Source organism: Phyllostomus hastatus, unplaced genomic scaffold (assembly GCF_019186645.2).
Source record: "Phyllostomus hastatus isolate PE091 unplaced genomic scaffold, TTU_PhHast_1.1 phas_contig_137, whole genome shotgun sequence".
In the NCBI taxonomy this organism is placed as follows: domain Eukaryota; kingdom Metazoa; phylum Chordata; class Mammalia; order Chiroptera; family Phyllostomidae; genus Phyllostomus; species Phyllostomus hastatus.
The window spans coordinates 17,747,423-17,774,344 of record NW_025333583.1 but is presented as its reverse complement, the minus strand read 5'-3'; the positions used below and the strand labels follow the sequence as shown (position 1 = coordinate 17,774,344).

At 40.2% G+C, this 26,922-nt stretch overlaps 3 protein-coding genes and 2 non-coding genes across 7 annotated transcripts in view; 3 read left to right on the top strand and 2 right to left on the bottom strand.

Annotated features, from left to right (window-relative positions):
• NDUFS1 (NADH:ubiquinone oxidoreductase core subunit S1) overlaps window positions 1-12,887 on the bottom strand; it is a 28,220-nt gene extending 15,333 nt beyond the window's left edge. The window contains exons 1-9 of the mRNA XM_045853920.1: window positions 12,737-12,887; window positions 9,133-9,197; window positions 8,544-8,635; window positions 6,395-6,502; window positions 5,613-5,689; window positions 5,126-5,207; window positions 4,913-5,043; window positions 4,280-4,465; window positions 1,766-1,900 (exon numbers count right to left, since the gene is read on the bottom strand). Coding sequence (XP_045709876.1) covers window positions 1,766-1,900; window positions 4,280-4,465; window positions 4,913-5,043; window positions 5,126-5,207; window positions 5,613-5,689; window positions 6,395-6,502; window positions 8,544-8,635; window positions 9,133-9,193 — 872 coding nt within the window. The 5' untranslated portion in view covers window positions 9,194-9,197; window positions 12,737-12,887. The remainder of the gene's footprint in view (window positions 1-1,765; window positions 1,901-4,279; window positions 4,466-4,912; window positions 5,044-5,125; window positions 5,208-5,612; window positions 5,690-6,394; window positions 6,503-8,543; window positions 8,636-9,132; window positions 9,198-12,736) is intronic.
• A 94-nt stretch (window positions 12,888-12,981) lies between these two features.
• EEF1B2 (eukaryotic translation elongation factor 1 beta 2) lies at window positions 12,982-16,214 on the top strand. The gene is made up of 7 exons (XM_045854499.1): window positions 12,982-13,098; window positions 13,321-13,469; window positions 13,919-14,041; window positions 14,850-14,976; window positions 15,247-15,313; window positions 15,773-15,898; window positions 16,015-16,214. The coding sequence occupies exons 2-7, from the start codon at window positions 13,390-13,392 to the stop codon at window positions 16,167-16,169; spliced, it is 678 nt and encodes a 225-aa protein (XP_045710455.1). The 5' UTR covers window positions 12,982-13,098; window positions 13,321-13,389; the 3' UTR covers window positions 16,170-16,214.
• On the top strand, window positions 15,090-15,167 carry LOC123830105. The gene has a single exon (XR_006787700.1). It is a non-coding gene; the product is annotated as a small nucleolar RNA SNORD51 (small nucleolar RNA).
• Window positions 15,444-15,576, top strand: LOC123830111. The gene has a single exon (XR_006787702.1). It is a non-coding gene; the product is annotated as a small nucleolar RNA SNORA41 (small nucleolar RNA).
• Window positions 16,215-24,113: 7,899 nt separating the features above from the next.
• The window catches only part of CMKLR2 (chemerin chemokine-like receptor 2), a 75,359-nt gene continuing 72,550 nt past the window's right edge, over window positions 24,114-26,922 (bottom strand). For all 3 annotated transcript variants that reach the window (XM_045854564.1, XM_045854572.1, XM_045854579.1), the window contains one exon: window positions 24,114-25,629. In XM_045854564.1, the coding sequence (XP_045710520.1) occupies window positions 24,533-25,600 (1,068 nt within the window). In that variant the 5' untranslated portion in view covers window positions 25,601-25,629 and the 3' untranslated portion in view covers window positions 24,114-24,532. The remainder of the gene's footprint in view (window positions 25,630-26,922) is intronic.

The following is a 26,922-nucleotide window of genomic DNA, read 5'->3' as shown; positions in this document are numbered from 1 at the left end:
TGGTGTTAGAACGTACACAAACCTACCCACACAGAAATCAGCACCAGAAGGGCCCACTTTGCTTGTGGGTAGTGGGGGAAGTGACTGACTGAGAACCAGCAGAGAGTGGAGCAAGCGCCATAGTTCCCTCTCAGACCCCTTCCCCACATACAGCATCACAGCCCAGTGGCCTGGGCTGCCCTGCCCTGGTGAATACCTAAGGTTCCACCCCTTACTAAACAGGCGCACTGAGAAAAAAAAATGGCCCAAATGAAAGAACAGATCAAAGCTTCAGAAAAAATACAACTAAACAGTGAAGAGATAGCCAACCTGTCAGATACACAGTTCAAAGCACTGGTGATCAGGATGCTCACAGAATTGGTTGAATTTGGTCGCAAATTAGATGAAAAAATGAAGACTACACTACGTGAAATAAAGGAAAATGTACAGGGAACCAATAGTGATGGGAAGGAAACTGGGACTCAAATCAATGGAGTGGACCAGAAGGAAGAAAGAAACATTCAACCAGAAAAGAATAAAGAAATAAGAATTCAAAAAAATGAGGAGAGGCTTAAGAACCTCCAGGACATCTTTAAACATTCCAACATCCAGATTATAGGGATACCAGTAGGAGAAGAAGAAGAGCAACAAATTGAAACTTATTTGACAAATAAAGAAGGCGAACTTCCCCAATCTGGCAAAGGAAAGAGACTTCCAGGAAGTCCAGGAAGCCCAGAGGGTCCCAAAGAAGTTGGACCCAAGGAGGAACACACCAAGACACATTATAATTACACTACCCAAGATTAAAAATAAGGAGAGAATCTTAGAACTAGCAAGAGAAAGGAGACAATTACCTACAAAGGAGTTCCCATTAGATTATCAGCTGATTTCTCAGAAGAGACCTTACAGGCAAGAAGAGGCTGGAAAGAAATATTCCAAGTCATGAAAGACAAGGACCTATATCCAAGATTGCTCTATCCAGCAAAGCCTTCATTTAGAATGGAAGGGCAGATAAAGTGCTTCTCAGATAAGGTCAAGTTAAAGGAGTTCATCATTACCAAGCCCTTATTATATGAAATGTTAAAGGGACTTATCTAAGGAAAAGAAGATAAAAATATGGACAATAAAATGATAGTAAACTCAATTATTAACAACCACACCTAAAACTAAAACAAAAGCAAACTAAGCAAGCAACTACAACAGGAACAGAACCACAGAAATGGAAAACACATGGTGGGTTATCAAAAGGGGAGTGGGAGGGGGACAGAGGGGGAAAAAGTACAGAGAATAAGTAACATAAATGGTAGGTAGAAAATAGACAGGCAGAGGTTAAGAATAGTATGGGAAATGTAGAAGCCAAGAACTTATATGTATGACCCAAGGACATGAACTAAGGTGGGGGAATGCAGGTGGGAGGGGGTGTGCAGGGCAGAGGAGAATAAAGGGGAGAAAATGGGACAACTGTAATAACATAATCAATAAAATATATTTAAAAATTATGTACAAACTATAACTTGTATTTAGCTTCTTTTCTCCAACGAACCAACTGACATATCTTCATCTACTTCAATTTCTCCATTTAGAGGAAAAAATATTTCTCCAAGTTAATGTGAATACCAACAATAGATCTAGGACTATTAATGTCAGTTTTGTCCAATTCTCTATATAAGTAGTCCACATTTTAATATTCATTAATTAATTTGCAACTATGAAAGACAGTTCTTTAGAACTAAATTATAAAGTTTCCTTTAAGTCAACTGCAAAAGGAAAACAGTACAGCATATACCTGGTTTTGTCAGAGATCCACTCTTCATTGATGTCCTCATGCATTCTAGGCAGAATCCTCATCACCTCCCCAGTTCTTGTGCTTACCACAATATTGCTTCCAACTGCATCCATGACATCAATGGATTCAGTCTTTCTGAGAAAAGAAATACATAGACACTACTTACTATTGGATTTTATGACTAAGAACAAAGTTTCTGCCATCTGATTTACCCCAAACAAAAAATTTTACAATTACTTTCCTTTCTGAATTTCTAAAAATAATGGAACTCAAAGAAAATGCTAAAAAACAAACACACACAAAAAAACCCTTAGGTTTGGACACATGACATAAATTTTTAAAGCAAAAATGAAGCCCTTAAAACTGTTATCTGATATATAAGCCAAGTGGAAGGGCTCCAAATAGGCAAATCAGAAACAATTTGAATATCAAAATAAATAAGGAAGAGAGAGATTTCTGGTTTTGGTCAGTTATGGAGTTTGACAAATCCTTCCTCCAAAAATGGCAAAAATTTAACTGAACAAAATTCACAAAGCAACCAATTCAGTACTATGGAACTCTACCAAAGGGATACAACACCGTGAGAAACTTTGACACCTGGAAAAATTGTCAAACTTTTGAGTAAGAGCAGTGAAAATCGGCAGTGTTCTGTCTTGAGGCTGTTCCTACCCGTCTCCCACCAGCCTAAACTGGAGGTTTTGCTGGGGAAGGGCAGGCTGTGAAGATGGCAGCTTCTTTCCTGCCGGTGAGGACTCGCTCAGTTTGGGGCAGTGAGCAAAGCTGTCTGTAGGAGTATCACAGAGATCCTTGAGCTGAGGAGAGCCAAAGTACTAGCCTGGGGCTATAATCATAGTTGGGGCAAACGTTCCTGGGGGAGGCTGTGCATTTATGTACAGCTCAGGCCAAAGAGGGCCTATGCTACTGGACAACACCAAGATTCAAAGTGCCCAGTGGAAAGCACAAGCTGGGTTGACTTCAAAACAGCCTGAACTTTGAATGTGCTCCTCTATTCTCACAGATCCACTGGCAGAGTCTGGAAGCCTTATTGGCTCAAAGCACTTGAGCATAATCATTATCTGATCACTTAGCTCTGCAGAAAGGGTAACTCCTAAGAAGACTTACTTAAAAATAAAAACAAGGCCCTGGCTAGTGGGGCTCAATGGATTGGGCGTGAACCTGTAAACCAAAGGGTCTCAGGTTCAGTCCCCAGTCAGGGCACATGCCTGGGTTGTGGGCCAGGACCCCAGGGTGGGGGCGCATGAGAGGCAACCACACATTGATGTGCCACTCCCTCTAAAGATAAAAAAAATAAAAATCTTTAAAAAAGTAAATAAATACAAGAATATCAAATACATTCAAAGAAAAGTCATGTTTAAAGAATTAAAGAAAAATATGACAACCATGAATCAACAAGTAAAAAGTCCCAGTAAGGACATAAAAATTATTTTCAAAAAACCAAACAGAAATTCTGTCATTGAAAAGTATAACTGGCCCTGGCTAGTTGGTTAGTGGTAGGTTGACATGCCAAGGTTGTGGGTTCAATCCCTGGTTAAGGCACATACAAGAATCAACTACTGAATGCACAAATAAGTGGGACAACAAATCAATGTTTTTTTTCTCTCTCCCCCTTCCTCACTCTCTCTAAAATCAATAAATTTAAAAAAAAAACGTATACCTGCAATAAAAAATTTACTACAAGGGCTCAAAATGGGAAAAGAAGAATGTGTAAGCTTGGTGACAGATGAATAGAAATTATCCAATCTGAAGAACAAAAAGAAAAAAAAGATTTAAGAAAAATAAACAGTGTCTCAAGACCCGTGGGACAACAGGAGAAGGGAACAAACTCTGGATTTAAACATCTCAGTTATGCACTGTTGCCCCGATCCAGTCCTTTGGTGTTCATAAATACATGGCTTAACCCCTGGAATTTTCAGAAAATCCCATGTACTTTGTGGAGGAAGTTTAAAATCAGAGGCAATTTGATATGTTCCTATAACCTCGAAAATATTCAAACCTGTTGCACCTACCTACTCCATTTCTTGGTTTAATCAAAAAAGAATCAGAGACATATAAGAAAATTTATGAATAACAATGTTTATCAGAGATTTATAATTATAAAAAAATAGAAAAAACTACCTAATAATAGGAATTGGTTAAATAAAGTATGCTATATCCACACAGTTAAAAACTTAATGTACAATGAAGAGATTATAAATTTTTTTTAAATGAAGACAATTTTACTCTTTGGAAGATCAAGTGACTAAAATAATTTTGTGGTTAAGTGCTATGGAATTTATTTCCAAGAAAACTACAATTACTTTACACAAGTTCATTCTATCATTCAATCTGTAACTATTTATCTTCCATCAAGAGTTTACTTAAAGCAAACAAATAATAATTTACCAGACCAAAACAATTAGGACTCAGGAAGAAAATAAATCTTAAACATTTTTTAACAGTAGCAAATTAAAGGACAAAAAATTGTTGTCAACAAACACAGTGATGAGTGAGTACCTTGTTTCCCAAGGCCGGGCAGTAAAGGCGTAGGGCTTAGAGGTCAGGGCACCCACAGGACAGATATCAATGATATTCCCAGACAGTTCGGACATAAACATCTTTTCAACGTATGTGCCAACTTGCATGTCATTTCCTCTGCCTGTTGTGCCCAAATCATCTACTCCTGCAATCTCACTTGCAAACCTGCAAGAGAAATGTGTACCGTCAAACGGTTAAATCTAGCAAAACTACCTCCTTTCCTACTCATGATCACAAAGAGATAATCAGTTTCAAAGCACTAAAAAAAGATATGAGTATATTTTCAATAGCAAGCATAGTCCCTAGAAAAACATAATTCAATAAATGTTTGCTTTTAATTTGAGGCATAAGACACATACATAAAATTGCACAAATAGTGTAGTTATATGCATATAGCTTAGCAAGTTATCACAGAGTTAATGCTTAGATTTTGATTTTTAAATCCAACTGACAATATTTCCTGAAAGTGACCAACTTACTCATTTTATTGGCTGATGCAAAAAAACATTAAAAACTTCCCTCTTCTCCCACCAAATAAAAGTGTTAGCCCACCAATCTTTGTGAATATTCAGTAACTACACAAATAATATTGCAGAAGAGGGGGATAACTACCTGATGCAGCGAGTACACTGTATACATCTAGTCATGATGGTCTTGACCAATGGCCCAATGTTCTTGTCCTCTACAGCACGTTTCCCCTCTAAAAATCGGCTCCTATCACTTCCAAACATCATGGACTGGTCCTTAAACGGATTATGAGAGAGTTATCTGATTCTGCTAACAAAATGAGACAATCAAAAAGTCTTATGGAATTAGACTACATACCTGCAGATCACATTCGCCTCCCTGATCACAGATAGGACAGTCCAGTGGGTGATTTGCTAATAAGAACTCCATCACACCTTCTCTGTATGAAAAATTGTTAATATATAATATGGTTTACCCATATGCTATTTAAATAACCTTCACAGATGCATGTTGTCACAGAGTTAGTATTAATTTTACACTTATCTGATATGTCAATATAACCATCATTTTGAATAGTATTAAACACAACCTAAAAAAACACGTACAGAAGCCTAGAATAAACTATTATTAGAGAATGTAGAAAATTATAACTTACAGTAATACAAAATTACCAAAACTTGCTGAATGGTCCTCAGAAAACACATTAATTCAAAACAAAAAACAAACATACAAATGCAAAGCAAAACCAGACATAACCAGTACCAGTACGGTAGCATATCACTGCAGTAATCCCAGCTCAACAATTTTCTGCTCTAAGTTTCTAAACCAAGAAACAATGAAGTACCTGGCTTTCTTAGTTTTCTCTGAGTTTGTCAGGATATTCCAACCTTTCATTACTGGCATGGCACAAGCAGCTACAACCTAAAATTTCAGTGGAGACATCTGTAAATATTTGTATTTATTTGTAATTATAAGTAACCTAATACATAAAAACATTAAATTATACTTTTGAAAACAAGCAAAAAAGAGTATTTTTGAATGATGACTTTTTGAAGTTTTCATAGTCATGATAATCTGACCTTTACATTTCTTTTAGAATAAGACATCCTACGTCTTAATTTTATTCTAATTGTTAATAAATTTTTTCAGTGCAATTTTTTATAAGAGATTCTGAAACAAAACATCAAACTAACTGTTTTCTGATTAGCAGGCTCTACTGATTTAAAACTGCATAAACCAAATGAGATTAACCTGAAAGTGAACCTCTTCGCTGCAACCCTTTCCTCTAGTGAAAATGGCACAACATACAAGTACTTCCGACGTCCTGTTTGGCAACTGCACATCCTAGCTGTGTGTCATACAGCCATTTGGAAATACTGGCAGTTGTTAAGAAGTCACCTTTATGTCTAAAACTGTTACAATTATACAACATGCATTTACAAAACACCTTCATTGATGAGTCTGCACTTCTGAAGAGAACCAATTGCACAAAAAATAAATGTATAGATAAAAGTAAACAGGGCTACATTCTCCACTATAATAATACTGATTCTAAATACAGTTTGCTGCAAAATTTAAAGTTTTCTACCTTCTACAGCATGGTGTGGAATTTTAGGTATCAAGTACCTTGGGAGCTTTCTCGATTTCAACAAGGCACATCCTGCAGTTTCCAGCAACTGACAACCTTTCATGATAACAGAATCGAGGGATCTGCATGCCAACCTTTTCACAAGCCTAGAAAACAACACGTAAGAAACTTTTGCATTAGAATAGCCTGACTCATCCTTGTCTTGCCCAGAACACTAAAACACAGGGAGGGAAAAATGAGGCCATCCCCTACCTACCTCATTACTCCTATTTATAAATATCTGTATCTTCATTCTCACTTCATCCCTGAAGAGATTTCCCTCTTTTGTTCTTGATTCCAACCTGTCTGCTCTGAAGCTGACTCTTTAAGGATCCTCAGCATGTCTACAACTTGTGTGGAAGAAACTAGAATGAAGAATCCTCAGACTGTGCTGAAGGCTTGATCCCCCCCACCCCCTTTCCGCTCTGAACCACTGTTCACGATGCCCCTTCAAACTCTGTCCCAGTGGTCCAATACATGGACTTCCTCTCTGCCTAACTGTCCTCCTTTGGATCACAGACTCCACTTCACACTGTCCAGCTGGCTATGATCTAGTTCTTCCTTTGGCTCCACATACCCCACCCAGGACTTACTCTCCCATTGTGGCTAAAGCTCTTCCCAGGTCCTGTTTGCCTAGTAGGGGAGATTAGTTCTGATCTACCAATTACCATTTCTCCTTCTCTGAGCCTGTAATAAACGTATGTATCCAAATTTCTTCCAGAGTTAGTTCTTCTAGCCTTAGCCCATGCTAAAGCAATCTCATCAATGTCCAATGTCTTAACTACTTAGTCAGTAGAAATGAACCGCATCTACCTACGTGCTGCATGCAGTGGGTACAGTAGTGAGCGAGACAGACATTGTCCCAGCCTTTGTACTATCTCCTGTTTCAAGTGATTACATCTAACCTTGATCTGCAACCCAGAGTCCTCCCTTCTGCAAGCTTTAAACTTAAGTAGGCGTTTATCCAAGTGTATGCTCCATAGAGTTAAAGTTCAACCTATTTCTGTCTCTTACTAACACATCCCCAAATAAACTAACAAAGAATTCATAAAAACTCCTCTGCTTTTCATCACTCCTAAAGGACTGCCTAGCTATATCTCACTCTCCTTTGACTCAGCCATCATGTGTTCATTCCCACTGCTACTATCTATTTTAGGCCTTTTCAATTCCCACTCCACTATAGCAAGATACTCTTTCCTTGTCTCTCACTCCAGTTTTGTTACTCTCCAAGCCTTCATGCTACTGTCACTGCCATACTCCTTAACAGCCATGAAAATGCCTGATGGGTCAAACCACAGGCACTTCAGCATAGCATGCATCTTCTTTCGTGGCTGGACCTTGCCTACCAGAATAACTTGACTTCCTGTTACCTAATCTTCTACATACCCCTTACGCTCCATCAATACCAAACTATGTGAAGCTTCCTCGTCCACAACCTTCACAATCTCCTCAGTGATAGCCTGATACATACCTCACATCTCTTTCCACCACCTCCTGTTCCTACCTAACTACCCTGCACTATACCTGGAACACATTTTTGTTACATATTTATTGTTTACATGTCTACGCCTGGCAGAGAGCCTGGAAGTGGGGGCTGAAATGAACAAAGGGCATTCAGCTCTGTGGTAACTTGCAGATGGAACAGAACATCACTTCTGCATGACCGATTTTGTCAGTTCTAGAGGAAATTAGAGAAACTAAATATTGAAGAATGTATTACCCTTCATTTACCTGTTTTGTAGGTTATATTCCTAGAAATATACTGAAAACAGAAAGGTTATATGAAAGTCAAAAGCATCAAGTAGGCTCACCACAAACAAAGGTTACCTTCTCTCCAAACTTACCCATATTAACTAATAATTTATTTCAAATTTCTCAGTGAGTATTGGTGTGGAAGGTAGAAGTGAAAAGAACTGCCATAAATCACCATGAAAGTCAGACACAGAGAAATGACAGCTTTCTCTGAAATGCCAAGATTTCAAGTCAAACTTATTTTCATGTAATTTTACCACCCCTAGCTCTTTTATGAGCATTTATTAAGGAATCTTAAAAACTTTAGAGGAAAATTAAACTGCATAAAGGAAATAAGTTGGTATTTAGAAAAAAGCAGAACATACACAAAAACACAGAATTAGAACATATGCCTACCTGAAGGACGGTAGTTCCCGGCTCCACCATGACAGACTGACCATCAACAAATACTTCAATCAAGTTGCTTGCTGCTGTGGCAGTTGTCCGAACTGACCATCAAAAATATTGACGTGAAAGATAACAGGGTTGAATGTATTATAGCAGAAGATAATGGATTAATTAACTCTGACCTTATAAGCCTAAAATTTCTCTAGACTGAAAATTATATAACATTGAATTAGAAAAAAAGGCTTTTTAAATCCTGACTACCAAACAGAATATAGTTGTCTACTTTTAATAATTAAAACTTTTAATACCACTGAAAATATGTTCACGGGAAGGATACTTTCTAAAAGTAGGATGACTATTTTTTCCATTTTGGCACTGATGGGCAGTTCTGACTACTTTCTATTCCATGATAGTTTCTATAAGCTGTTTAAGGTAAAGCTACATTTTTTAATTATTCGATTTGACTTGGGTCATTTGTTTCTATTTTTATTTAAAACAAATTGAGAGTTTGGAGTCTTTCAAGAAACATTCCATAGACCTATGAGTTTATGAAAATAGACAGTTAAGTACAAACAAATGCAATTTAAAAAATACTTACCATATTCTTTAGGAGACTTAGCAAGGCCTGCTAAGGCCCTTCTTACAGGTATCCTTAACATGTTGCTAAGAAAAAAACAAAGAAGAGTTACATTATTGTAGGAAAATCCTAACTACAAACTTCTGGTAATAGTTTATTATTTTAAAGCATTGCACATACATCATTTCACTGAACATTCAGAAATACTGATTTTTCCCTCAAATTCTATAGATGAGAATATTCAGTATCAAAGAGATTACCGACTTGTACAATGTAAAGGAGCTAAGAAAAGCAGCTGGTATACAAATGTGGGCCTTCTAATTCTGTTAAAGGACAGTTTTACTGTTTTTAACTATCAATAAATTATCCCATTAAAACAATATTACACAGTAAAATGAATTTCAAGAATAACAATTAGCTTGTGGTTGATAGCTATGTAAAAGAAAGCCTTTCTGCCTTTGTTTTCTACCAATATACCTTCTAAGATTCTATATTCTGAGCAGTTATGTACTGTCCTAAAGGCTCCCGAGAAATTCCGAGCTAGCTCCCAAGTCCAACACTGTCAAGTGTCTAGAGTGCCATTTTCTATGCCGAGCAGTACATGTATCTTACAGATCTGCAATGACCTGTTTATATGCCTGTTCTCCTCCCACTGTATCATGAACTTCTTCAATCTACCTTTAGCGCTTAGCCCCGAGGTTGACACACAATAAGCTCTAATTAAGAGGTTCTCAACCAGGAACAATTTTGCTTCCCAGGAAACATTTGGAAATGTCTGCACACATTATTTATTGTCACAACAGGGGAAAAACTAGAGGCATCTAGGGGACAGAGGCCAGGGCACTGCTAAACATCCTACAATGCACAGGACATAATAAAGAATTATCCAAAGTGTCAACAGTGCTGAAAGCTGAAAAATCCTGCTCTGAAAGGTTTGCTGAATTGCTGAGATATATGAAAGTGGATAATATAAATAACACCAATTGAAGACATACATAAAGAAAAGTTAGCTGAACTTTTAGAAGTTTTTCTCCATTCACTTGATCAGATGGGCGAAGCATATAAATTTTTCACTTGGAATTAAAAAAAAATACAAATTATGTGATCAGAATGTATCAACATAAAGCATTTCAAAGATAAAGAGAGTGGAAAATAATACATGTGCCTAAGTTTGAAGCATTAAGTTTCACGTACCTATTATAATAAGGTGTATATAATAGGAAATTTCATTAAATCAGATTTCAGTGATTCATAGATTTCATTAATTCTGAATTTGTGATACTGAATTGGCAGACATCAGGTCTGTCACCTACTGGTGATTTTTGGCAAATGAAAGTTTCTGCTTCTTTATTTACAGAGTAGAAAGAAAACAAAACTTCCTAGGCAATGTATTAATAGCTGGAGTTCAATAAATGTCAGTTAAAACTGAAATCAATTTAGGTAGTACTAGCCACTTAAGATTGGTTTTAAAGTGCTCTTCTTTTGTACTCCTTTTTACTATTCCTTTTTACTATCAGTGCATGCTGTGTATATATCTCTATTATTCCACCTAGTAAACCGTAGGTTAGCAATCAGTTTTAGTACCTACTAAACTATAAGCTCCTTGATGAGGAACAATTCACTTTGGTCATTCCTTTTTCTGAAGATCTAGCACCATGCTTTTGGAAAAAGAACCACCAAATAGTCTAATTACCAATTTCCAGAATGAGCAGCCATCTGATCGATTAAAATCTGATATAGAGGTAAACCTCAATTTGCTGAATTCAAGCAGTGACATTCAAAATCATAAACCAATAGTTTATACAATATAAAAACTTTAATACTATTATTTTGTCTCTAGTACAATTTAATAGTGCCCACTTTAGCTAAGAAAGAACTAGACTAGCTGTTATAAATCAGCATCAAACGGAATACTGCACAGCCCCAACATAAGAAATACAGGTTGCAGCCCTGCCTGGGGAGCTCAGTTGGTTGGAGTGTCATCCTGTACTCCAAAAGGTTATGGATTCAATCCCCAGTCAGGGCACATACCTAGGTTGCAGGTTCAACCCTGGTTGGGGTACAGGGTATGTATGGGAGGCAACTGATCGATGTTTCTCTCTCTTTCCCTTCCTCTCTTTCTAGTATCAATAAACATATCCTTGGGTATGGACTTAAAAAAAAAAGAAAAAGAAATACAGATTGCAGATCTTTGATATGTACTTCACACATATTTAACTACCATGCAGGAACAACCCTTTTTGTTATAGGGACAGTAGTACTCCACCTTCTCCATTCTCCACTTCTCTCCTTCCAAGGTACTACCCTAGTCCAAGCCACCATCTCCAGCCCCTAACAGGTCTCTGGCTCCATAGTTCCCACAGCCTCTCCCTTCTTCCCACCAAGTGGGGCCTCAGACTGAAATGATGCTCTCGCTCTCTCAGATCTTTCTTGTCCCTTCTTATCCTTCCAACTTTGGCTTCAAAGCCATTGCTCAGGGAGGCTTTCATTGACCAGCCTATCTAAAATCTATTCCCCTGGCACCTCACCCATTTCATTCTTCTTCATGGACTTCTTTCTAGTTTCTAGTAGATGTTCAAGAATTATTTGCTAAATGAAATAGTTTTAAAAAAGATTTTATATATTTTTAGAGAGTGGAAGGGAGAAAGAAAGAGAAGCAGAGAAACATCAGTGGGTGAGAAAAACATGGATGGGTTGCCTCTGAGCCCCCAACCCAGGCTTTTGGCTCACAGGCCAGTGCTCAATTCACTGAGCCACTCCAGCCAGGGCTGCTAAATAAATTCTATCTCCAATCTCTCTACATAAACGTGCACTTCCCTTGAATTAGACAGTGCAGGTTCTCAGGCAACATTGTAATACCCTGCTTAACAATGCACCCACAATTTGGTGAAAAACAGCATTCCTCAAAAGTGAGAAAAATCACCTTGATGTTTATTCATCAGAAACGGTTCACATTACATTTTCTATACCCTCAATTGTCTGATCCACAATCTTACAATACTGTACATGCATTAAATCCCACGGACTTTTAAACAATGTAGCTTTGTTATTCACAGTGCGACCTTGGGCTAACTTTTTGTACATCTTTTCCTTCAGTCTCCCCACCAGTGAAAATAATAAAAAGTGCTGCCCAACACAACCAATGGACAAAACTAAAGACAAACAAAAGAAACAATCAGAGGTACGGACGGTTGCTATGACAATGAGGCCAAACAATGATGCACTGTACCAGCTAAGTAATAATTTTGGAAGAAATGCTCAGTCTTTAGGCCTGTCATTTGATACAAGTCCTCTTCCAGGGAACAAAACGACCTCCTGTCCAGAAAGGGGAATGTCCTGCATTTCCCCTGCGGAGGGAAGGTCACCCACAAGCCTGCATTCAGGCCAGCACTCCCCAGGGCCTCCAGAGCCTCCTCTTCTTTGCCCCTGCAGCAGACCAGAGACCATGGCTACAGGGACCCCACCTGCCGGCTCTCAAGGGTTTCCGGGGAGGCAGAGTGGGACGCGGCGCCCAGTTCAAGGACAAGAGGAGAATGAGTCTCCTGGGCCAAAGAAGACAGTTTTGTTAAGAAATAAACTCCTGTGGCCGAGGTACCGCAACCTTCTCACCCAAACACGACCTCACCTTCTCCCTAGAGCCTCCGAGGGTGCCCTGCAGAACTGTCTGCAACACACCGACCCCCTTAGGCGCCCGATTGCTCATTCAATATGGCGGCGCTAGCTAACTCCGCCCCCCGGGCCTGGAGAACGGGAAGCCAGGAGGGACTAGAAACTTCAGATTCTACAATTTCCCCGCTAGATTGATTTCGGCCATTTCCTTCAGTTTGACAGAAGGCGGGGCGAAGGGCGTAACAGCCGGGAGGAGGCCGGGATTGGAGGCCTGGACCGCAGTTCCGCCGGAAGTGACTGGGAGGCTGAGCTCGAGCCTCTTCGGTTGTCTCCGGTGCTTCAAGGGGCGGGTACTGTAAATATCTGGAGGTCGAGGAGGTACTAATTTAAAAAATGCCCCATTTATTAATTTATTTCTATCCACAAAGAAAGGCCCACGGAAAATTGGTGGGCCGTTTAACTCAGAGCCCGGGTTTTTGCGTTGAGGAATGAAAAGGTTAACGTACTTTGACGTTAAACTTCCGGCGGGCGCGGCGGAGGGGAACGCCTCCATCGCTATATAAGGGATTTTCCGGCTTTTTGCGGCCTTTTCCTTTTTAGCGCTCGGCGCCCGGTTGCCTGCGCTCCTCTTTCGTCTGTTGCCGCCGGGTTCCCGGGTCAGCCGACACCATGGGTTTTGGAGACCTGAAAAGTCCCGCCGGTCTCCAGGTGCTCAACGACTACCTGGCGGACAAGAGCTACATCGAGGGGTAAGTGGAGGGGCTGGGGCCGGGTGCACCCGAGACCACGTGGCGCTCTCCGCTGCGGCTGGGGGAAAGGCAGCCCGGCCTCCGCCCCCTTAGGGTAGAGGCCTCAAAGGGAAAAAGGGTCAAAAATGTGCCTTTTAAAGTGACTTACCTGATTTCAGGTTTTTCTGCGTTTTAGGTCAGTAAGTAAATCTATAGGTCTCCTTTAGAGATTGCAATCTTCGAGGTCTGTGAAGTGTCAGGCATTCTTCAGGATAGAACAGAACAGAACAGAAAAGATGGTTCTTTACCTTCAGGAACTTAGGTAACTTAGGATCTTATGCAGTTTAGGTAACCCGGTAGTAAATGGACGAGATTCCATTAATAAATTTGAGAGACGAAGCGTTTGTCTTTTTTTTAATGGTGTTTGTGGCAAAATTTTTAAAGTCCCATGTACTTTGTGTCTTTCGCAGGTATGTACCATCACAAGCAGACATGGCAGTATTTGAAGCAATCTCGGGCCCACCACCCGCTGATTTGTATCATGCTCTACGTTGGTATAACCACATCAAGTCTTATGAAAAGGAAAAAGCCAGGTAAGATTATCTTTGTTTATCTGAAGAGTAGAGTACTTCCTATGTTCTTTCTTAAGATTTTACTTATTTTCAGGGAGAGAAGGAGAAAGGGAGAGAAACATCCCAACCGGGGACCTGGCCGGCGACCAGGCCTGTGCCTTGACTGGGAATCAGACCAGCAACCTTTTGGTTCGCTGCAGGATGCCCAGCCCACTGAGCCATGCCAGTCAGGCAGGGCGCTTTCTAAACTTTAACTCAGGATTTTCCTTTGATAGAATTGCACGCGGGCTACTTTAGTTTTGTTGGAATATTATAAACTTAAGGGTTTTTGGTGTGTGTGTGAGAGAGAGAGAGATTTTAAAAAGGCAAGGGACTGAAGTCCTCCTTTTTTTTGCAAACCAGTAGAACGTGGACAATAGCAATTCAGCTTTTCCCCACACTGCCCTGCCAGTGTGCCTGACTCTGAGCTGGGAGGTCCACCTCTGGGGTGAGAGGGTAGCTCATTCGTTCAGTCCTTGGCCATTCTTCTGAAACTGCCAACAAGGGTGGGAGTTTGGGGAAGTGGACTCCAGGTCGCTAAGAATGGAATTGAGCGTATTTAGTGAATTCTCAGGACAGAAATACTCATTCTGAAAGGGTAAATCATAGTGAGTATTGAATGTAATGTTTCACGTGCTACTCATGATGTTTGGGTGAGAAATTAAACTATATAAACAATTACCTAGGAATGTTAAATGTGTTCTGTTGGTAGCGATGAAAATAGCACATGTGTGTTTTGAAGAATAACGTTTCAGTCTAATAGTTTAGTGTTTTGTTTTGTTTTTTTAAGCCTGCCTGGAGTGAAGAAAGCTTTGGGCAAGTATGGCCCTGCTAATGTGGAAGACACCACAGGAAGTGGAGCTACAGATGGTAAAGATGATGATGACATTGATCTCTTTGGATCTGATGATGAGGAGGTACGGAATAAATTAGTATAAGTATATCATTGTACTTAAGCAAAGACTCTGTAGCCTAACTGCCTGGATTTGAATCCTGGCTTCATTTTATTACCTGCCTTTAAAAATTCTCACTGGTTACATGATGAATGAAATCAAATCACCATCTTTCGGCTGAGTTCGTGATGGATTTGCTTTTTTCTGATAAATGGTCTTTGCTATGATGACCCCACTATCTTTAAGCTGAGGAACAACCAGCTTTGTGAAATGAATTAAATTTTCTCTTTACAGGAAAGCGAAGAAGCAAAAAGGCTCAGAGAAGAACGCCTTGCACAGTATGAGTCAAAGAAAGCCAAAAGTAGGTCATTTTATAATTGTGTTTATCTTCCTTTTATAATAGTGTAAGTAATCTTTTTCAAAGATTAGTCTGTCATTTCCTTCACTTTTACCAACTAGGTCAGTAAACCTGTAGAATTGGTTCTTCAGATTTCCACAGCTACTGGTCTGCAGCTGTTCTGATTGTGGCAGTTGTGGTATTCCTCTGTGGGAAAGGAATTGTCACACAGTTAAACACCTCTTTCTTAGCAAAGCAGAAAGTGGGCATGTGTGTGACAGACACAGGATATGTTCTGTAGTTTTGTGTGGCTAAGGAGAGGTGATCCCTTTTGTAACAATTGATTTGTCATATGTCTTGGATTAAATTAGGTTAAAAAATATGATAGAATATTTGAGTAATGCTCTTTCTTTTTTTTTTCTTTTTCTAGTTGGTTTTTTTTTTTTTTTTTTTTTTAATTCTGTTTCTTATACTGTTTTCTAGAACCTGCACTTGTTGCCAAGTCTTCCATCTTGCTAGATGTGAAACCTTGGGATGATGAGACGGACATGGCGAAATTAGAGGAGTGTGTCAGGAGCATTCAAGCAGACGGCTTGGTCTGGGGCTCTTGTGAGTTTAGTTGTTGCTCTTTGTTTTGTTTTTGAAATTGACATTGGGAATTTGCGTGGTTTCAACATTTGCCACTGAACAGTACTCTCTAAGATTTTTCTTAATGTTCTTTTCAGCTAAGCTGGTTCCAGTGGGGTATGGAATTAAAAAGCTTCAAATACAGTGTGTAGTGGAAGACGATAAAGTTGGAACAGACATGCTGGAGGAGCGGATCACTGCTTTTGAGGACTATGTGCAGTCCATGGACGTGGCTGCTTTCAACAAGATCTGAAGTCCATCCCGGATCGTTGCCCTTAAATAAAAGCTTGAGAGATAATGCTTGGCTCTTGACTTTAATAAGAGGGTGGTATGGTTGTCCCTTGAACAAGATGAGAGGTTGGGGTGCCAACCCCCAACATGGTCAAAAGTTCATGGTTATCTTTGTTCCACCAAAACTTAAGTGCCTAGTTATCCATAGGGGATCAGTTCCAGAACTCCTCGTGGGTACCAAGTCCCTTGCATAAAATGGCAAAAACGTCCACGCATTCAGCCTTCTGCATCATCCACAGATGCAAGACTCAGGGATACAGGACTGACTATAGTTTAGAGTTTGTGTATAAGTGGACTCACATAGTTTGAGCCCATGTTCAAGGGTTAACTGTATATTCCTTCCATTTTGAGTAATCTAGTGACTAATTTGTAATATAAATTTGAGTTAGCATTTTTTTTTTAAGGCTCTAGGGAGAGGTTAAGGGAGGAAGCAAAATGTCAATCAAACCCTGACTTCGGGATAAGACCTGCAAACCAAGCGTGCTTTGATGGGGGAATCAAACCAGTGGCCTTTCAGTTTGCAGGACCATTGCCCAACCAAATGAGCCACACCAGTCAGGACTGGGTCAGTATTGTTAAGACTATGAGCACAAAAAAAGGGAAACAACCTATTACAAAAGCTCTATAGGTAGGTATTACAGATTTTATGAACTGATTTAAATGAGCTCAATCTCAGTATAATTTCTGTACTTAACTAGGGATGTGCTCAGCAGTGCATGATACCGTATTTTAAGTTTTCCTATTTCTCATTTTTAAGAGAAATTGGTGAGCTAAAAACTGCATTTATGGGGATTTTGGGTTAAGAGGTTAGCCCTGTGGTTTGATGGTTTAGACCCTGGGCTTTGCAAGGAGTTACCTGAGCTAGTTTTCTTCAGTGGGAATGTTAGGGTTACCTTAAACGAAGAGTCATATCAAGTGAGTCTATAAAGCACTTACTTGGGCAACACTGGGCACCTGGTGAAGAATGTCTTATTACAGTCTTTGGGGAGTAGTCAAACTTTTGGAGTTAAAAGGATTTTAATGCTGAGACAGGGCAGACCTAAATGGCTGATGAAGTAACCTAGCATCTTCAAGTTGGTTGTTACTTGTGACTGAGAAACCACAATTTCAAATGTTAAATGTGGAGATGTGCAATGTTACTCAAGGACACCTAACACATCACAGGGTAACAAGTACTGGAAGGGCTCCCAGAATTTCTCATGAATTAGCAACCATTTGCCCAGATGCAATCATGCCTGACCATATACCTACAAAGGAGAAAGTGGGACGTGTTAGGAGTATGTTTTGAGTAGCATTGTGTTGTGGGAGGGAGATTATACACATAATTGATTTCCAGGCTATGGTTTTTTTCCTAAAGCCTGGCTTGGGTGTGAAGGTGAACGGGGGCTAAGTGGGGAAATCTGATGGGACCCATTGGGGCAGAAGGACTTTTCTCATTTGGAAATATGATGGGACCCACTGGGGCAGAAGGATTTCTGCACTGACCAAGTGAGGTCGTACCGCAGGTGAATGTGCCGAGATGAAGAGAGCACGTTACGGGACAGTTGAATCCTGGGAACAGTTTCATCTTTGTTAATTTGAGATATATATGGCATTTGATTTTTTTCACAGTAGTTTTTATAAAAGTAGAGCTTGGAAATTGCTGACCTCCAAAGGTCTCTGTAGACCAAAGAGATTAAGTGATTTGAGGTCAGAAGTTTCCTAGCTGAAGCAGTCAATGCTGTTTTTATTTTCCCCTCTCAAATCTGATTTTCTTTATATGTGACTACCTTGAGTGTGGGAAATAGTTGAAATTGTAAAGAAAATTTGTTTAATTGGATGTATATGTACTAAAGATTGAAATCTTCACTAAGCAATTTAGTCCAGCAAGCCCAATCTAAAATCATGAGAAAATTTCAGGTTGTCAGTATCATGAGAGCCAGCAGAGGGCAGCACCTCATTTTCTAGTGATTCAGATCCTCTGGATTCTGGAAATGCTGCTATGGAGAGATGAACTAATGAATAGTAGCGAAAATAATTTAAGCATTGACATATTAAAGAGATTGGTACCAAGTAGCTTGACCAAAACATTAAGTTTCAACAAATATTAATGATAAGAAACTAATGATTAAAAATTTGTTTAAAAAGCGTTTAAAAATTCAGCACGGTGAGTTCAAGCCACAGCTGTCTTATAAATCTTGAAAAAAGCCCTGGCTGGTGAGGCTCAGTGGATTGAGTGCCAGCCTGCGAACCGAAAAGTCACTGGTGTGATTCCCTGTCAGGGCGCCTCTCTGGTTTCAGGCCAGGTCCCCGTTTGGGGGTGTGCAAGAGGCCACTGATTACTGAGCTGTTTCTCTCACACATTGGTGTTTCCCTCTTTCTTCCTCCCTCCTCCACTCTGAAAATAAGTAAATGAAAGCTTTAAAAAAAGACATAACTGATGACACGTGTGACCAAAGCTTGACTTCACAGTCTTGAATAAAAAATATATTTAACAGTATCTTTTAATTTTATATTTTTAAAAGTAGATAATACATTGACATGGTTCAAAATTCAAGGGGTTATACAATAAAATCTTTGTTCACTTCCTGTTCACTTCCAATAAAAGCAACTGATATACCACCAGGTTCTTGGGCCTTTCCAGGGCTGGTCTGAGCATATGCACACAGACCAACTGCAGCATGCAACACAGACAGTTCTGCGCTTGGCATTTTGTCCGTAGAAACAGATAAATATCTTGGAGATCATCTATATCTTGGATATTCCATATCGGTACAGAAAAAGCTTCCTCATTTTTAAGTTACATAATCCATTGTTTCATATCTTATGTAACCAGTCTATTTATTGGATTTTTAGATTGCTTTCAATTTTTTGCTATTTATGAGCAGTGCTGACATTTACATGTGAGCCAGGATACTGAATGAACTGTTTTTGAACCCATAGGCTTGGGGGCATAGGTATATGTAGAGAGAAAGATTTTTTTTTCCCGGTTTCTGCCTTTGGAGTGGAAGACAGAAAAAATAAGTGGCCACCTCTATTTGCATGCCCCATACATGATTACAATAACTGAAACCTTGTTTATTTTTCAGGTTCAGCCTCCCGGCACAGGGTTGGGTATGGTGTGGGAGGGAATTAAAAAATGATTCATTCAGCATCACTCCTAGCTGCTATAAAAAATTACAAAGAAAATTACTAGGGAGGTGGTTCAAACACATACAAAATTGTTGAAAAAGTATAAAAGTCATTTTGTGATTAAGCGGATAACCCAAAAGTTCACAAATAAGCTAGAATTGAAGAAAAGTTTTTTAGAGAAATCAGAGCTTAAACTAGATAGACCTTGACCAGTTTGTTAAAAGGAGAGAGGGAGAGAGAATGTCCCAGGAGGGTATGAAAGGCAGAGTGATAAACCCAGGAACGTTCCGGAGGCCATTCAACCAATTCGGCTGCATTTCGCAGTGTGTTGGATTAGACAGGATGGGGCCAGGTTGTGAGGCATTTGAATAATAGGCTGGCGCATTCATGGGGAAATTTGGAGATGCGGTGGATGGAGGCAGGTAAATAAGACTGTTATAATCCCAACATAAATGGAAATGATTAAACGATGGCATATATACTCAATGAAATCTTTTGTAAGCTTAATAGAATTACTTAAAAAATGGAGACGATAGCAACATTGAAAAATGCTTGATTTTATATTGTTATTATCAAAAGATAAGCTTATAGACAAAGACGCAAATACAAAAAGAGTTGCATTCGTGTTTTGAGACATGCGTAATTTTTTCCAAATACCATTCAGCAATGGCAACTATTTTCCTTAGAATAAAAAACTAAAATATATAGATAAATGGCTCCTACATGTTGTCTAATTTGAACTTTATTATAAGCCTAGGAGATTAGGCAGACACTGTTATCACCATTGACAGGTTAGACTGAGCTCTGAAAGATGATGTGCCTGGGTATTCATCCAGTGAGAGGAGGAAGAACTCAAATCCAGGTCTTCAGAGTCCAATAATGTGTCGGTAATAGAGTGGGAAAAGTTCTTCTTCTCTGCTTTTATACAGTTTAATCCTATTTCAGCAGTGCTTCATATCTTCACTTAGGGAGCGTGAGAAGATATCACATAAGGGTAAACCTAAATTGGAAACTGAGACTGATAAACAGACATTCTCTCATTACATGCCCCGTTTGATAATAGGTGCATTCAAGAAATGTCCCAAATAAGAGCCTGTCATTTGGAACTTCACTGGCCTGTACAACCTTCAGGAAAGTGAAAATCAAAAGAGAATGCCCACAGACTTCTAAACATTCATCCCCAAAAGACCTACTGCCCATATATAAACATAGGAAAGAACTGTGGATTACTCTTCAAGCTTGACACCAGCTCTGAATCTCCTATTTTCACTTTGTTCCTGTAAAATGGGACTATTTGCCCTTTTCTGAACACAGCCCATGTTTTCCAGTCTCTACCTTTGTTCTTGCTGTGCCATCTACCTAAAATAACCTCTTTCCGCACCTGCACTTTGTCACATGGTAGTCATTTTTCAAAATGCACTTCAAACACCTCTTGCAAGAAGCCTTTTTAAATTCTGCTCCTTCCTGCGCCTTGCAGCCTCCCAGCACATATATTCTTTTACAGTACTTATGAACTGTCTTGTTTTAAAGTTGTCTGTGTGCCTCCTATGAGACTTGTATGTTCATGCAAGAGGAGGAGGGGATCTAACATTTACTAAACAGTTACTATGTCAGAATATGGTAGGAGTTTCATTGAGTAAGTTTAATACCAGCTAATTTTTTATCAGGTAGCTATCTATAGAGCTAAGTACCACTCTAAGTGCTTTCAGGAATGCCCTACAAATACCCGCAGCAACTCATTTAATTTTCACAACAACTCCGTGTGGCAGATACCATTGCTATTCCCATTTTGCAGATGGGGAAAATTGAGGTCTAGAAATCTGAGTTTAGCCAAGGTCACAGAACTAGGATGTGTTGCAGCCGTAATTCAAATCCAGATATTCTGCCTCCGGAGGCCTTGGGACTTATGCTCTGTTCCTAAGAGCTTCCTTCCATTGAGGAAAAGGCAGGTCTCCCTGGGTCTACACCCCAGTCCCTGAGCTTCCTGGGATTCTTTCTCTCCTGCCAAATAGGCACCAGGCTCCTTCGCTTCTTCCCCAAATTGCTGAACCGCTCGTCCAGCCTCCAGCCTCTGTCTTTCTCGTCCTTCATCCTGCTCTTCGTCATTATCCCTCGAGAGAGCCTCACTAACCAGATTCCACCTGCCAGGGGAGGAGGCCCCAGTCCTGGATCTAAGTGTGGGTCCCCCATTACTCCTTGGATCTTCCCTCAAACTGAGAATGAAAGCAAGTCCTGTGTTTGCTGCAAAGTGCCTGTACTGGTTGCTGCTTTCCCCTAGTGAATTCCTGTCAACATGCCTGCTACCATCTATTTTAAAAACTCCTGAAGCTGGAGTTCTTATCCTGGGATCTAAGGCCTCCCTGGTATTTTATTTAAAGGCATTTTTCTGTAGAAAGGACACATGACTTTCATCAGATTCTTGCAGGGATTCAAAGTTCCTCTAAGACCTTCGTAGACCTTCTCAAAGCACTTTTCTTTTGGGAAGCCCCATGCCTCATACCAAGCATTGAAACATACTGAAATCCCATGTTAAATATGTTTTTATATAATTACTAAACACTTCATTTGACCAAGCGCCATAAAGGTATATTTTATTGCATGCAATTAAGTATTCCTTTTGACTTTCCCAGTTCTCTTTTTGTATTCTAGAGCCAATAATTATTTTTTAAGATCTTGAATATTTCCTTAGGCCCTTGGAAAGCTTGAGGGCCCGAGATTAACCAAGTGCCCAATTAACCGAGTGCGTAGAGCGGCTTTGCAGGGATCCCTAACCCACAGAGGTCAGGAAGCACCGCCCTGAAATGTGACTTCCAGGAAAACCCCTGCTCCCTTCATTTTCCTCTGCCCTCACTGCTCCTCAGCCTTCCTCTCTCCCCTGCAGCCTTGAGAGTCTCCATTTGCTCAAAAAGGAGGAGACTATGATGCTCTCCCTCTTTTTTTTCTTCTTGGATCCTCCAGCTTTTCTCCTGATTCTGGGAACCCAGGACCTGTTCCTCCAGGGACAAGGGGGGACCCAGAGTGGAATATCTCAAACCACGGGCAGAGGAAAAAGGTAAATGCTGGACAGAGGGCCAGAAGCTCACAAAGAGTTTTTCTCTCCCTTCCTCCCCTTAATCTATACTGGATATGACAGAAACCACGAGGTCTAGGAATAGCAGAAGTTTGGGTAGACTGAGCTATGCCACACATTTTTTGGAATAATTTTCAAAGCCAGACCTGATTGTTGCATGGGGCTCATAGTAAAGAACATAGACAATAAATGACCTGATAGTAGATGAAATTAATAAGAGATGAAATTAAAAAGGATACTGATTCAAGAAATAACACTCCCCTCACAATGTCCAAATTAAAATTGAGAAATTGTAGAAAATTAAATATATTTTAAATTTATTTTTATTTCCTTAATATTTTATTTATTTATCTTTAGAGAGAGGGAAAGGGAGGGAGGAGAGAAACATCAGATCAATCAGTTGCCTCTTGCATGCCCCCAACTGGGCACCTGGTCTGCAACCCAGGCATGTGCCCTGACTGGTTTTCAAACTGGTGACCCTTTAGTTCAAAGGGCAGTGCTCAATCCACTGAGCCATACCAACCAAGGCTAAACATATATTTTAAATCGCAGTGAGTAGCAGAGTTTATCTTCACGAAGAGGAGGATGCCAGCAGAGACAAAAGGTAGGACCAGGACTGCAGGGAAGCCCCAAGGCAGGACAGAGGCTTCCTGTGCTCCCTCCCCTCCCCGCCGGATGCCATCTCTCAGCACTCAGAACAAGGCGCACCTTTCCTGGCTCTCTTTGGCGCTTAGTACAGCCTGCTTTGTTTCGTGATTGTTTTTATGCAAATTTCATCTCACTTTCTAAACTATGAGTACTTTATGGTTCTTGGCATCCCTCACAATACCTGTTTAGCTTTGCATACCTCTTAGATATTCACTTATTTGCTAAATGGAATAATGAATATAGGTCAAAATATTCTTACAGTCTAATATGCGACAGATGTACACCTGACTTAAAGGTGTGCTTTATTGGTCTTTTTTTTAAAAGATTTTATTTATTTATTTTTAGAGAGAGAGGAAGGGAAGGAGAGAAACACTGATGTGTGAGATACATCAATCATCAGTCAGATGCCTTCACACGCCCACAAACGGGGGCCTGGCTGGTAACCCAGGCATGTGCCCTGACCTGGAATTGAACCAGCGCTCAATCCACTGAGCCACACCAGCCAGGGGTGCTTTATTGGTTTTATACTGGTGTCTATATAAAGACTGTTATGGAAATAAAAGGCTTATGATGGCTTTGACCAATAGGGTACTATGGGAGTGATACAATGTCTGTGTTGAGCATAGCTCTAACAGTACTAGAAATGTCCGCCTTGGTCTCTTGGAGCCCTAAATTGCTCTATATGAAGTCTGGCTATCCAGAAGTGCCATGATAGAACAGCTGTGTGAGAAAAGAAGAGAGGAGAGTGGGGGGAGGAGAGGAGAGAAGAAGGAAGGGCAGAGAGCTGCTCAGCCAACCCCAGCTGCTGGGAACCTCAGCCATTTGGGTCCCCGCAGTCCAGCTGAGGTTCCAGGCATTCATTGTAAAGCACAGAGGAGCCTCCCTTCTGTGCTTGTTCGAATTCCTGACTCTGAGCTGTGAGATAGCACAGTAATAAATCTTTGTTTCTAAGCAACTAGATTTTGGGGCAGTTTACGAAGCATTAATAACTATCAACTGGAAAAATGCTTTAAACTAATTACTGTAATCAACTATTAGTTTAATTCATAAATGTATATACAAAGGTTACATGAAATTAAGAAGTGCACATGTTACATTTTAAGAACTTTTCTAACAGGTTACTTGTACAAAATTAAAAGGCTTAAGGAAACTTATTTTCCTATTTTTGAAATGAGTTAATCACATATTTAATATTAAGATTTAGGACTTAGAGACATTTGTTAAGATTTATAAAATAATAACTGAAATTACCTCAACACCCATGATTAATGCACTATAGTATAATCAGCAACAATGACACATAATTTAAGTAACAGGGAAAAAATGAAAATCTTTCCTCAATGTTATATCCACATAAGAATGTGATGCCAACGAACTAACCAAAAACAACAACGAAACGCTACGGCCCGCTCTGTATCTTGGGACCAAGTCATCTGAAGGCATTTGTCAGGGGACCCACACAAAAGCCTGATCCCGACGTGTGGAAGAGTAGTATTTCACTGGGCTGTTTCCAGGAGGCCCGAGTTCTTGGTTTCAGAGTTCCTAAGCTGTTCGCCCGCCGTGCCAGAACAGCTGACTTCCCACAGCGTGTACTTCAGTATCTCAGCAACCGAGGCGCGAAAGCGTGCTTGGAACTTCTTACTAATTAGGACATAAAGGATGGGATTCAAGCAACTATTGAGGAATGCCAGGGCCGTGGAGAGGGGGATTCCAGCCCGCAGCACCTGGTGGAAATTGCTACTGTGATGAATCGTGAGCTCCCCAATGCTGAACAGGTGGTAAGGAGTCCAGCAAATAAAAAAGGCCAAGACCACAGCGACGATGGTCCAGAAATACTTATTAGAGACCAGGTTGCTTCGCTTCTTCACCTTGAAGATGAGACACAAGTAGCAAATGCTCATTGTTAGTAAAGGCGAGAGGTACCCAAAGATAAATTTCACCCAGGTCAGAACGTGGTGCCTCATCAAAGCGATGTCAGGATCATGCTTGTGGAAATTATTATAGCAAATAGTGTGGTTATTCAGCTCCTCGGTGTCCCGGAAGTATAGGGACGGACCACCCATTATAGCGGCCAAAAGCCAAACGAGTACAATAACAATCTGGGAGTTCCTCAGGGTTCGGTGCCGATGAGCTACGGCAGGATGGATCAAGTGCACATAGCGGTCCAGGCTAATTACCGTCAGGAAATAAACGCTGGCAAACATGTTCAGCTGGGCAATGAAGGAATTGGCCTTGCATAACCAGAGGCCAAAAGGCCATTGGAAATTCATGGCCACATAGGAGATATACAGGGGCAAGAAGAGAAGAAAAATGAAATCCGCAATGGCTAGATTGAGAAACCAGAGAGTGGTGACTGTCTTCTTCCACTTGAAACCTGTGAACCAAATGACAATGGCATTCCCTGGAATGCCCAGGACAAACGCTAAACAATATAACACCAGAGAGACCCAGTGAACCACTCCCAGGGGTATTTTCTCTTCCACATCAGACTCTGGGGAGTAATATTCTGTGGGATAGGAGTAGTTCTCAAATTCTTCAAATAATGTTGCTTCTAGATCTTCCATGACCTTGAGAAGGTGGAGAATGAAGAAACCTATAGAAGCAAGTTTAAAAAGAAAACCATTTTTAAAAGAACAAGAAATGTTCAGTGAATAGGCACATAAGGATAAAAATATTTCATTTCATGAACTGGAAATAGTAGATTTCTGAGTAGTACTTGTGATTATATTCTTGATGTGCAAATCTTGGTGAACTTCAGTGTCATATTGATAATTCTCAAAGCAAATTATCAAGGCAGAGGAAACAGCCAGTGCTTTTAAGAACACCCTTTTAAACCATGGAGACTGAATATGGGAGATTTTGCAATGGACTATCCTGGGCTGGTAGGACGGGGGCTTTATGAGAAAACAAGGGGCAGCATAGGTCTAGTTGTGATGATACTAGACCTGTGCTGTTTGGCAGAGTTGATGCCCTCTGCCCTTTATTTCATGATTTAAGTGTCTCCAGGAGCAGTATGCTTTAATGGGTGCAGCAGTCCAGGTCAGGAGACAATGGGATCTGGGTGAACCAAAGAGCAGTGGACTTGCGTTCAGTGAACAGCAGCCAGTCTGTTCCAACCATTTGTTTCCATGTGGGAAATGAGCACTTAGCATTGCCAGAGTTTTTGAAGAATTGCTGGATATTTATATTTTAATGTGAAAAGTTTCCAAGTCCTAAATTACTGTTTTAAACAAAATAGCTGTGGGCCATAGTCAACCCAGCTGCAAGTTTGTGACTCCTGGGACAGGCAAATTCTTAGAAACGTTGAGCTCTTCACCCAGGCTGGTGTGCCTCAGTGGACTGAGTGCCGGCTGTGAACTGAGAAGTGGCTGGTTTGATTCTCAGTCAGGGCACATGCCTGGGTTGTGGGCCAGGTCCCTGACTGGGCATGTGCAAGAGACAGCCACATATCAATGTTTTTCTCCCTCTCTTTCTCCCTCCCTTCCCCTCTTTCTAAAAATAAATAAATAAAATACATTTTTTAAAACACACCAGAAAAAAAAGAAAAACAAACATCGAGCTTCTCAATACTAAAGGGGGAAACTATACATTAAAACAGAAATAGATACTCTGAGTTGGCCCCTGTGAGCGACTCACCCCTTGGTCCCAGAGAGGCAAACCCTCAGATTTAACACTCAACGGCCTCTCCAGAGACCTTCGCTTCCTTCTCTGCCCAACTGATGTAGAAGATTGACTGTAGAGATTAGGACAATGCTTTTTTCTCTAGAAAAAATAGTTCCTAACTAACTCTGCTGGGTTTCTATTAAGAGTTATCAAGGAGGACCTTGGTAAGAAAAACAAAATAATAAATCAGCACCTAGGACCAGAGCTATTATTATTTTTAAAT

Coding starts and splice junctions, on each gene's coding strand:
- EEF1B2 (XM_045854499.1), top strand. CDS start 13,390: ATGGGTTTTGGAGACCTGAAAAGTCCCGCCGGTCTCCAGGTGCTCAAC. Junction 14,042..14,849: donor TATGAAAAGGAAAAAGCCAG/GTAAGATTATCT, acceptor TGTTTTTTTAAG/CCTGCCTGGAGTGAAGAAAG. Junction 15,899..16,014: donor CGGCTTGGTCTGGGGCTCTT/GTGAGTTTAGTT, acceptor TGTTCTTTTCAG/CTAAGCTGGTTCCAGTGGGG.